The sequence below is a fragment of the Saccostrea cucullata genome, unplaced genomic scaffold, assembly GCF_032062105.1.
Source record: "Saccostrea cucullata isolate Sc308-1 unplaced genomic scaffold, CSIRO_AGI_Scuc_v1 ctg1703, whole genome shotgun sequence".
In the NCBI taxonomy this organism is placed as follows: domain Eukaryota; kingdom Metazoa; phylum Mollusca; class Bivalvia; order Ostreida; family Ostreidae; genus Saccostrea; species Saccostrea cuccullata.
The window spans coordinates 178,172-190,815 of record NW_026923968.1 but is presented as its reverse complement, the minus strand read 5'-3'; the positions used below and the strand labels follow the sequence as shown (position 1 = coordinate 190,815).

The 12,644-nt window shown below is 34.6% G+C and overlaps 1 protein-coding gene across 1 annotated transcript; it reads left to right on the top strand.

Annotated features, from left to right (window-relative positions):
* Positions 1-9,090: 9,090 nt before the first annotated feature.
* On the top strand, positions 9,091-10,864 carry LOC134265362 (uncharacterized). The gene is made up of 3 exons (XM_062747581.1): positions 9,091-9,164; positions 9,944-10,044; positions 10,265-10,864. The coding sequence occupies exons 1-3, from the start codon at positions 9,098-9,100 to the stop codon at positions 10,862-10,864; spliced, it is 768 nt and encodes a 255-aa protein (XP_062603565.1). The 5' UTR covers positions 9,091-9,097.
* The last annotated feature ends 1,780 nt before the right edge of the window (positions 10,865-12,644 follow it).

The following is a 12,644-nucleotide window of genomic DNA, read 5'->3' as shown; positions in this document are numbered from 1 at the left end:
TCTTTTCTATTTTTTTTTTTTTCGAAAATGATGTGGACGTTTTTGCGTACAAAAGTACGCCTGGCTACGCGCCTGGCTATATTTACGAAAATTATGAATAGTTTTAAGATTTTGAAAGGAACAGACAAAACCGTACGGTTAAAAATCTCGGCCTTTAAGTGATAGCCGATAGGGCAAGGTCTGTTCTTTAGTTGTGTGTTTTAAAAGTCATGCAAGTTATGATATTATACTTATCGAATTTTTTATATGCATGAATAAAATTATTTTAGAGAATCAATTGCAATGAACCATACAAAATTCAGAACTGAAGTAATTATAACATTTATTCATGAGTGCGATACACAACGTCATGTTTCTGACATTCAAAATCCAAACATTAGAGGGTTTTTTTTCTCGGATTAAGCGAAGTGGAGTTTCCCTGCATCTGAATTGTGAACAATTAATGCTGATATTATTTCAAAATGCTTCACTAAACAATCTTTCTCTTTATATCTATATGATTGTATATTTTGCACACCTTCTTTTTTTTATTAAAAAGTGAAGTCAATTTCTCGTCTACGTATTTACCGGTCCCAAACCATCGTTAGCAGAGATTCAGAATTGAAAATACATGTGACCACCTCCCCCGGGATATTCTTTTATCTGATAAACAAAATATACTCCCCGGCCTAAACTCTTACTTCGCATTTATAGCAACCTACAAATTTTTTTTGTTTAGTTTCTTATTCACGCATGCCTTTTAGACCTACTGTTATGTATAAAATCACCTACATTTTATATGTTTTTGTGGTCTATGTATACTTATGTAAAATGGTAAAAAAGATTCAAATAAATGATTGATTGATTGAAGAAATATGCGTAAAACTAAAAAATGAAATTAAATACTGAAGAAAGATAGATCTTTGAGAATTGAAATAATAATTAAAATAAGTCTGTAAAACGAACATGATGTACATGTACATATCTTTTTTTTTTATTATAGTACCAAAGTGTTCTATTCTAAATATTTTTTCTATCAATTTTGTTCGTCATCAAATTCAATATTACGGAATTTTTTTTTTCGTGCGACCATAAACTTTAAGATTGTTCCAAAGTAGCGAGTACATGTACAGTGTAGGTAGTTTGTTTATTGATAACACCGGTAGCCGCAGACGAAGAGCAATAGGTAATTAGTGCCCATTGTTACGCTGACCACTACAATTTGCATGGAATATACAAGTTGTACCCCGTTCTACCCCGGGGCTGAAGACATGTACACAATACAGCCAAATCACAGGTCGATCACCGATTTCTGATCAATTGAAATCAATTTAAGGATACAAACAAATTTTTTCTTTGAAAAAGATTTAATATCATGTCACAAGTTTAGAAAAGTGGATAATTCTTAGAATATTTTCTGCTAAGAACTGGAAAATTAAATAGACTAGGAAAATATTAGTAATATTTCAATAAAAAACAAATATTGACAAATCATATTCAGTAAAGGTTTACAGGTGAAAACAAATTTCAAAATATGTTACCTTGGTGCTAAAAGTGTAATATAAACCTTACAAAAATATACCAAGCCGGGTGAATTTTAAGAGGAGGAACAAAATGACAAAAAAATTAGCAATATTACCTAGGCTGACTTTTACAATTTAGCTTTTCCTAATAAAATTCACCTGGCTTGGTATATTTTTCTTCAGTTTATATTACACTTTAAGCACCAAGATAACATATTCTGAAATTTGTTTTCACCTGTAAACCTTTACTAAATGTGTTTTTTTCTTTATTTGCTTTTTTCATTGAAATAATACTAATATTTTCCAAGTGTTTTTCATTAACCCGTTTTTAGGAGAATAAAATCTAAGAACCATCCACTTTTCTAAACTTGCAACATGATATTTAATCTTTTTCAAAGAAAATATCTGTTTGTATCAGGTGTTTTCCTTTCAACTTTTTACCATGCAAAATTTAAATCGATCAATTTGATCATATACTAATAGTAACATATTAAATTAAGTATCATTTCAGTTCTTATTTCCCATTCCATAAAATCAAATAAAAAAAAATGAGATTTCAAAACTGATTAAATAAAAAATGATTTTGTATTTAAATTTTAAGAGACAATTGAAACTTAACACATGTACCTTTGCACTAGGGATACTTAACCTCTAATTTTTAATCAGCTCGCCCCATTTGCCGGTTGCACATGCATACAGTGTGTACTTGTACATATGTACATGTGGAGGAGTTTAATTCTTGGACGATCTACAAACGTCTACATAACATTCAAATAAATGAATAAATAAATAAATAAATAATTAAAATCAGTGCCCACAGATTGAACATATTCAAACCTGTTTTCACCTCTTAGTTACTTTTTAAAAGGGAGGAAATTCTAATTTTCGAGCAAATTTTCAAATATTTCGACAAAAAGAGACCAGAAAACATTTAACAAGATAAATAAAATTGTTTTCGAGAAAAATGGCCTTCAAAAACAAAATGTTGTCCAAACTCCACCAGTTGACCTAGTGAAAACGGAACAAATCCAACTTTTCTAACCTGCAGGAAACTTTTTTATCCCGATTTTTTTTCCCATCCATTAAGAACTTTTTTCTTATTATTGAAAAAAAGATCACCGATCTCCCTACATAATTTTCTTGGAGTCGGGAAAGGCGGCGATGGATCTCTTTTAAGATAGCATAAATTTCTTTTTATTTACAGTTTATTTTTCAATAAGATCTTATGCAAAAGTAAAATTCCATTTTTTTTCTGCAATTTTTTTTTATTAATTCTATTTCTATATATTCATTCTATTAATAATTCATTTGATTATTGTCAAAATTTTCACAAGCGTAATGTAGAAATTGAGATCAGCATACATACATACAGTCATGTAATTTTGTCACAAGCAGAACATTTAAAGAAATATGAAAATTTTGTCATGATAATTCAAGTAAAAGAAAGTAATAATTGAAGGTTTTTATAGCCCTCTGTTTTATTTTAAACCAATTACCAGGTAAAAAAAAAACAATGACCACAGTAATTATCAGTAAATCTCAGCATCGACAGTACCTCAACAGTAATTATCAGCAATTCTCAGCAAGGACAGTACCTCAACAGTATTTATCAGACTCAACAGTAAAAGGCAACAGTAATTATCAGTATTTATCAGAAACAACAAAAAATATCAGCAACAACAGTAATAATAACAGTAAATATCCGTATTTATGAGCAACAACAGCACAGTATCAGTAATTATCAAACTTTATCAGTAGAATTTGGGATTTTCAGCACTTTTTTCGTCCAGTAGTGTCCGAAACCACTGAACCAATTTTAACCAAATTTGGTATACAGCATCTATGGGTGGAGGGGAACAGAAATTGTGAATTTCATGGTCCCCAACCCCCTGGGGCCTGAGGGGTGGGGCCAAAACCACTAAAATTATGGCAATCTTTAAAAATCTTCTTCTTTACTCCTGGACATCAAGCAGGCAAACTGTTGGCATGAATGTAATGAGCATTGAGTCCTCTACCAAAATTGTGAAATTCATGGCCCCAGGGTCAGGGATTCTAGTTCTAGGGCGGGGCCCTATAGATTATATAGTGAAAATGCATTATTTCTTTGAAAATCTTCTTCTCTGCTCCTGGGTATTAAATTAACTAACTAAGCACATAGTTATGATGAGCAAGTGTGCCTCTTCCAGATTTTTGAATTTTATGGCCCCAGGGTCAGGGGTTCTGGTGTTAGGGCGGGGCTCTATAGATTATATAGTGAAAATGCATTATTTCTTTGAAAATCTTCTTCTCTGCTCCTGGGTATTAAATAAACTAACTAAGCACATAGTTATGATGTGAAAGAGTGCCTCTTCCAGATTTGTGAATTTTGTGGCCCCAGGGTCAGGGGTTCTGGTGTTAGGGAGGGGCTCTATAGATTATATAGTGAAAATGCATTATTTCTTTGAAAATCTTCTTCTCTGCAATTGGGTATTAAATAAACAAACTAAGCACATAGTTATGATGAGCAAGAGTGCCTCTTCCAGATTTGTGAATTTTATGGCCCCAGGGTCAGGGGTTCTGGTGTTAGGGCGGGGCTCTATAGATTATATAGTGAAAATGCATTTATTCCTTTAAAATCTTCTTCTCTGCCTCTGGGTATTAAGTAAACTAACTAAGAACATAGTTATGATGTGCAAGAGTGCCTCTTCCAGATTTGTGAATTTTATGGCCCCAGGGTCAGGGGTTCTGGTGTTAGGGAGGGGCTCTATAGATTATATAGTGAAAATGCATTATTTCTTTGAAAATCTTCTTCTCTGCTCTGGGTATTAAATAAACTAACTAAACACATAGTTATGATGAGCAAGAGTGCCTCTTCCAGATTTGTGAATTTTATGGCCCCAGGGTCAGGGGTTCTGATGTTAGGGCGGGTCTCTATTTTAGACTATATAGTGAACATGCATTATTTCTTTGAAAAATCTTCTTCTCTGCTCCTTGGTATTAAATAAATTAACTAAACACATAGTTATGATGAGCAAGAGTGCCTCTTCCAGATTTGTGAATTTTATGGCCCCAGGGTCAGGGGTTCTGGTGTTAGGGCGGGGCTCTATAGATTATATAGTGAAAATGCATTTATTCCTTGAAAATCTTCTCTGCTTCTGGGTATTAAATAAACTAACTAAGAACATACATGTAGTTATGATGAGCAAGAGTGCCTCTTCCAGATTTGTGAATTTTATGGCGCCAGGGTTAGGGGTTCTGGTGTTAGGGAGGGGCTCTATTGATTATATAGTTAAAATATATTAATTCTTTGAAAATATTTTCCTTTGCTTCTGGGTTTTATGCCAATGATCCAAGTATATATATATATTTATAATGAAGAAAGGTGCATCTAGCAAAGTGTTTTTTATGCCCCCAGGGTCAGAGGGGGAAGGGGGGTTACATAGTCTGAAAATAAATTAATGCTTTGAAATCTTCTCTTTGGTATTAATCAACCATTTTATGACAAAATGACTTTCATGGCCTCTGGTTTAAAACACGAACCAAATTCAATTGTTTGAAAGTTGTTACACAATACTCAGGTGACCTATAAGGCCCGTGGGCCTCTTGTTCTGAGCTATGAATACTCTGTGCAGTATTGTAAGAATCCACACTCCACATATACAGTTGAGCAGTGGGGATTAGAATGCTGAACCTCCATGATGAGCTCTGTTGGGAACATAACATTTCTATCTATAAGTAATTTGAGGTAAATTTTCATATACATGATTAATACACCATTTTATCAAGATGATTCATTTGGAAACACGTGCCCTAATGATCTAAGCTTGACTGTGCATCAGTTGTATGCGTCAATATTTATTATAAACGTTGTCTTTTGTAGATGCATTGAAGAAAGTACTGGAGGATGAGTGATGCTAGGACAGAGTTACGGACAGACAGGACTAAGGAGACCGGACTCATGAAAAACAGTAAAACAAGGTCTGACCGGGACTTGGCTGAGGAGACTGGCCTCTTAAAAATCTGAAACTGTTAGCTGACAGTGGATCATCCGTGAACATTCTAAATGAGACAGATTATGAATGATCAGGAAACCAGCCTTACACAAAGGAAAAGTGCAAGGAAAATCGGTTCCATATAGTGTTAGGGAAAATTAAAGTGCTGGGAACATGCGATATGAAGACTGAAGCTCCAAAGAAATTTACTGTGTGTACATTCTATTACTATCGGTGAATACAATTGTCAGGTGGATTCCCTGGCCAACACACCTTATAACGAGTATAATAACGTGTATGTAAAAATTTTTTGTCATTTAAATGTATTCGAGAAGCTGGTCGTCTTCCTGACCCTTGAAGTGCTGGTGTTCTGAACACTAACTACGTGTACATTTTATTAAACATAATTTGCTCTAGTTAAGAACAAATTAAAAACGATCCTGATAGATATATGTTGATTACATACAATGTGTAATGATGGGTGTTGTTAAAATGTTCAGGTGGTTTGACAAAACTCTTAAGAACGAAGTGTTCAGCATCCACTGAAGAATAATGAAGTTTACATCCGGTAGACGGTTGTTGTCAGTAAAGCCTCCTTAGCTGTGTTCCCAGACTGCTGCGGACAGTGATGGATCTGGCCAACTACAAAGTAGCGGTACTTAAGAAGTTCACCCTGCTTGTCAGGGCCTTCCACCACTTTCCACTTTTATTATATTCTAGATACACTTCCTCCAAGAAATTTCATCTGATGACTTGAAGCAGTATACATGATGGATTCCATTCTCATAATACAAGTGTTTAATTGAGTTCTTTTGCATCAAACGCCCATTCCTTTTCTATTTGGTGGACTAATTGGAGGATGAAGGCCCGCTATGGAGTTTCTACAACCTTGCCGAATTAAAAAAAAAGTTATTTACTTGCACTATTTACTGTGTTGATGTTCATTTATATATTTGCTTTATTGATTTAAGTATATATTCTGACAATTTAAAGCCGCCACGTTAAATGGCTCATGGTGAACCCTGCCTTGTTCTCATTAATAATAACATTCACGATAGGTTTTATTTCCATGATATCACGCGAACATAGCGAAATTAAAACCGTCGTACCAATCTACAGAACTCAAGGCGCAAAATGAGTTCAATTTAAGGACAAATTCTTTGCCTTCCTCATTCAGATGACACAGAACGTAATTGAAATTCAAGATTCATCAATTGCTGATGATGCACAAGTTCATGCATGTGATAATATTAGTAGCCAAGGGAGCGAAATGAATGACACAGTTTTAGAACAGCCCGATAGACAACAATAACTTGGAGGATCCAAAGGTACACATGCCATGCATGAATTTCAACTTGGACGATGGTGAAAAGATTTTAAACCGTTATAATCCAAGAAATATGGACATTTTTCTCAGCCCCTTAACTGATTGTGAAAAATTGTGAATTTCGTGGCCTCTGGTTTATAACACGAACCAAATTTAATTGTTTGAAAGTTGTTTCACAATAATCAGGTGACCTAGAAGGCCCGTCGGTCTCTTGTGAAATTAACTATTTACAATATGATAATTTTTCCTTTAACCTATCTGGGTTATTCTATTAAAGTAGGTCTATACTCGTACTACGTCATTTACGAATAGAAGAACCGGAACCGCGCTTCCTTTTTCCGAGTTGTGAGTTTTTTAACTATATTGGTTTGACTTTTACTTAGCGTTTTCAATATCCGGTAACGATTTTGCCCCAACAAACGTACAAACACCGATTCTACAATTTTAAGGATAAATTAATTAGAAAGAGAAGGCTGGAAAAAACTTTGGGTTGACATAAATAATAAGGTAATAAAACAATATTTCTGTGAGTGATGCATGTGCTATATGCCGCGCCGATAACACGGACCACGAACTTGCTACATCAGAACATGTATGATTTGTATTAAACTCTCGCGACTATTGTCGGCGGCCAAAATGAAGCTAATAGTGATAATTCGGAAAAAAAGTAATGACTACGATTTGACTTAAACAATTTATAAGTTTTACTGATCAAACATTACAAATTTAACTTTGAATAATAATTTTGTATAAGACGTATATCTCCCCCCCCCCTGAACCTGCTTACCTGCGAATTAATGCAAAATTATCTTTTGATTATAAGTATATGACAAAAGTTGATTCGCTTGCAGCATACAGTACTTACTTTCTGTAACAAAATTATCCAGTATGTAAGAATCGGTCAATCACTTTCATTTTCATTGTCTCCAATTTACAGAGAAGTGTGTTTTTAATTTTTTTTAAAAACAAGATAAACTTTAGTGAAAATAGGTATTAGGTGTGTATAATTATTGTTTTAAATATGAACAACTTTGTCAATACAAATATACACTCAAACATTAAGAGTATTACAGGAAAATGTGGCAATATATTACTTCTGGAATAAGGAAATTAGGGGGGTACCTTTAGTGTAGAGCTCATACCACGAAAAGTAATCCGTCAACATATAATTTTTTAAAGCTTAATCTTTTTCTTAAATATTATTTAGTAAAAATAACACAATTTTACGAAGTTTGAGTCCACAGTTTTTTTTAAATGACCGAGATTGACCTGTGAAGCATATGTCATATTTAATTTTAATACGTTAGCCTAGCAAAGTGCATCTATTTATAATAATCCATGCAAAACAATGATTATATGTTGTTGACTAACCTATTTTTACTCTCTTTAGGGTATTTAAGTCGAATATTTAGACTTGAATCCATTTAAATACAACAAAATCTAGGATAGGTAAATTTTCAGTATTATTCAGGCTTATTCAGATCTACAGCCCCAAGTATCACGCCTCAATTCCCCAGGATTCTTGCCACTGGTGCAATGTCCTATTACTTTTACTTAACCTTTTCTCTTCATACCGATATCTCCGACTGCTTCTCCGCTGCAGCTCTGCATTCAACAGACTCTGAAACTCTCAATGCGTTCTTATATATAAAGTTTGGGGGGGAGGGCTAAACCTTCGCAGCAATGCTCAAAGTCTATTTTTGGAAAATAATTAGGGGGGGGGGGGGTCCGACACGTATAAGCTGGTTTCGCCATGCTTATTTCAATTCGTCATACACAGTTTATTATTCATTAAAAGAGAATGTATTACTCACACTAATAAATTAAATTTGATTCATCTAGTATTCTAATCAAGACACCATTATACAGAGTCAGACCTTTTTGCAAATAATGACACTTGTGGCTCTGTGAAGCTAACTGACATAAAGAAGATATGTAAGTTTCTATTAAATTACATTTTCTCGTCGACCGAGAGATAGTCAGGGTGACCTATTTTTGACAATTAATGGGTATATTTCTTTATCTCGGGAACGTGTTGGTATAGAATCATCAAACTTTGTCAGTAGATAAATCATGGGTTTTTAGAGAACTTCAACCAAAAAAGTAGGTCATTGTGACCTACTTTTGACATTTGGCTTATTTGTACTTATTGGCTTACAATTATCAAACATTGTCACTTGATGCAGAAATCACGACCAAAAAGTAGGTCACAGCGACCTAATTTTAACATGTTATGGCTATATTTAAGTATCTCGGGTCTTTATTTTATCTTAGGTATTAAGTCAGAGCTACAGCAAATGATACCAGGTTTGACAGTTCATGCTATTGATCAAGCCCGGAAGCATTCATCTCAATTTGGCCCAGGTATGGTGTATGGTGTTCACTGTTCAAAATATATTTGTTATTTTATACCTACCATAAAGAGTTGGATCACACATGTACCATTTCTATCTTGACTTGTTTTTGAAAGACTAACACTTAAAAACCCATAATGAAAATATGAACTTTGATGCCCTATTTAACTTGATGACTATAGCGAATTTGCATTAGGTTAAGATGTATATTAAACCCTTTTAACCGGTGTTTAGGTTATATCTTCCATGAAAGATCATATTTATACCCCCCGCAAACGAAGTTTGGGGGGTATATAGGAATCACCTTGTCCGTCTGTCTGTCTGTCTGTCTGTCCGTCTGTCTGTCTGTCTGTCCGTCTCTCTGTGCAATCGTGTCCGGTCCATGTCTTTCTTACAGAGGGACATTAGAATCTACTACTCCACGCTAAGATTGCCCATGACCCAAGGGTGTGTCATGACCTTGACCCAAGATCATTTGGAAAAGTTCAAGGTCACTGGTAGAAAAATTTCATAATTCGTGTTTGATACATATCTTTATTATGGAAAAACTTACTTCTAAAAAACCCAGCGGGGGGTATTTTGTCCCGTTTGGACAGTTCTAGTTCATTTTATGCATATTTTTAGCCTGTTCCTAATAACTCACATTCGTCTTGTATTACTAAATGAAATAAGTTCTTTATTATTTCAAGATAAGCGACTCAGGTTCAGTTAGAACTCTTTTCTCTAGTATTTCTTTAAAGTAAATAGAGAAGTCAGATTCACTAAGATCCTTTCATAATTTACTTACAGGAACTAATATAACAAAGGGAGAGCCATTTAAAAGACAAAAGTTGAGCAAGGAAAAGCTTGATCATGCCCTGGATTTCTTTTTTGATCCAACATTTCACCAGGTAAATACAAATTGTTTTGTGAAATTCTGAACTGTATGACTATTATTATTATGTCTCTACTTGCCCCAACTGTTCAGGATTAAACAAACATGTATGTAGTCATATCAAACTTAACCCTACAAAGAATTTATATGTTGTTTCAGTGCTGAATGAAAAGTTTCGTGTGAAAAAGTATTCACTGTATGAACAGAACTTAAAATACAATTAGTTTTCTTTGTAGGTTACTGCTTTTGGAACAAAAAACATGACAATGAGTACAGGGTTATCTATTACAATTCCAAATGTAGTGAGAACTGCCTACCATTCGACTTTGGTAGATACCTATCTATCATACTGTGAAGAGACTGATTTTGAACCACTGTCCAAATCATCATTGTATAAAATACTGAGTGAGTGTCCAGCCTCCAAAAGAACTAACTTGAAAGGTCTTGACAATATAGCTACTGATGGAAATTCTGCATTTGAAACCCTACTTGGAATTATAGGGGAAATTGAGAAAAGCAACCTCTATCAAAGCAACGAACTAAAGGAATGTAAGGAAAAGTTGCAGTCCAGTAAGCTTTATATCAAATCAGAGTACAAGCTTCATATTCAGAAAGAAAACTCCTGTGCAGATCACCTATTTTATGCTTTAAGTGATGGTACCAACTTAAACCTGTGTCAGAGCTGCACCCATGAGCATGATGTGCTTTGTCAAAGATGTAATGATTTGGATGAAGCTGTAACCAGTTTGCGATCCCTGGTTTCTGAAAACAATGGTAAATATTCACCGTATTTTATTCACATTTGTAACACTGTTTCAGAGGTCAGTTTTGCTTAGTTTTCATTGTGCAATAGCTTTCTTATGGAATCTGGATAGGGCCACGCAGTTCACTAGCACATCATCGCACTATTAAGGTTTAGGTCGATAGTGCGATGAAGAGATAATGCGATAACGATTAAGTGATGGTGCGATAACGATTAAGTGATGGTGCGATAGCGCGATGACGATGATGCTATGGCGTGACAATGCGATGACGATGGTGCAATAATGCGATGATGTGATAGTGATGACACGATGGTGCGATAGTACGATGACGATGAAGCAATATTCACTATCACTCAATCGTGCTATCGCACCATCATCATCGCATTATCACGCCATAGCATCATCGTCATCGCGCTATCTCATCATTGCTTCATCGTTATCACACCACCGTTTCATCGTTATTGGCCCATCGCATTATCGCGCCATTGACCTTTAAGTTGATGCTCGATGGTGCAATAGTGAACTGCTTGGCCCTATCTGGATTCCATACTTCCTTGTTTAAAAAATCACAGCAAAAGGCATATAATCTTTCTGGGAAATTCTAAGAGACATAATTAAAACAAAAGAAACTATTAATAATGTCAAAATTTAGCAAGCATAAGCACTTGAAACCAGAACAATCATAAATTGCTGATAAAGTATCATAATATGTAATCCAAAGTAATATCTGCTTTACTAAAACATGCAATTCAGTAGGCTTTTTATACATTTATAAGATAACTATATTTTACAATGGAGAAGTTCTGTTGTTTTACTAAAATCAATTTTCTTTTTACAGATTTATAAGTGGAGAAAAGGGAAGAGCTTATTTATGATATAAGCATGGCAACAAAGAATATCAGTGACTGGAAAAGTCATATTGTAAGAGCAGTTGCACAAGATTCATGCAGATTAAATTTCTTGGAGAATTTAAAAGAAGGAGAGGTCATCATGATAATGGATTGGGCCATGAAATTCCTACCTTTAATGTATAGAGAGAAACAGAGTGAATGGTTCGCACAGAAGGGTCTTAACTGGCATGTAGTTGTTTGTGTTTTCAAAGATACTGCAGATAATTTAAAGGTACATATATATTTATGCCCCGCTTCGAAGAAGGGAGGGCATATTGCTTTGCTGCTGTCTGCCGGTCCGTCGGTCCACTTAGTTTCCGTTCATTTTCTTCGCAACCGTTGCACATACTGAAATGAAATTTGGTATACAGATATATCACATGAATATCTAGGTCGAGTTTTGTTTTGGGTATGATCGCACCATTTTTGACAGAGTTATGCCCCTTGGACTTAGAAAAATTCCAATTATTTGCAGTTTCTGTTCATTTTCTTTGCAACCGTCATACTGAAATGAAATTTGGTATACAGATATACCACATGAATATCTAGGTCAAGTTTTGTTGTGGGTTCGATCCCACCATTTTTGACAGAGTTATGTCCCTTAGACTTAGAAAAATTCAAGTATTTTACAGTTTCCGTTCATTTTCTTTGCAACCGTTGTACATATTGAAATGAAATTTGGTATACAGATATATCAAATAAATATCTAGGTCGAGTTCTGTTTTGGGTACGATCGCACCATTTTTGACAGACTTATGCCCCTTAGACTTAGAAAAAATTCAATTATTTGCCGTTTCCGTTCATTTTCTTTGCAACCTTTGTACATATTGAAATGAAATTTGGTATACAAATATATCAAATAAATATCTAGGATGAGTTCTGTTTTGGGTATTATCGCACCATCTTTGACAGAGTTATGCCCCTTGGACTTAAGAAAAAATTCAATTATTAGCCGTTTCCGT

Excerpts from the sequence above, each read along its gene's own strand:
- LOC134265362 (XM_062747581.1), top strand. The coding sequence starts at position 9,098 with ATGATACCAGGTTTGACAGTTCATGCTATTGATCAAGCCCGGAAGCAT. Across the intron at positions 9,165-9,943 it reads TTCATCTCAATTTGGCCCAG|GAACTAATATAACAAAGGGA; the intron begins GTATGGTGTATG and ends ATTTACTTACAG. Across the intron at positions 10,045-10,264 it reads TTGATCCAACATTTCACCAG|GTTACTGCTTTTGGAACAAA; the intron begins GTAAATACAAAT and ends TTTTCTTTGTAG.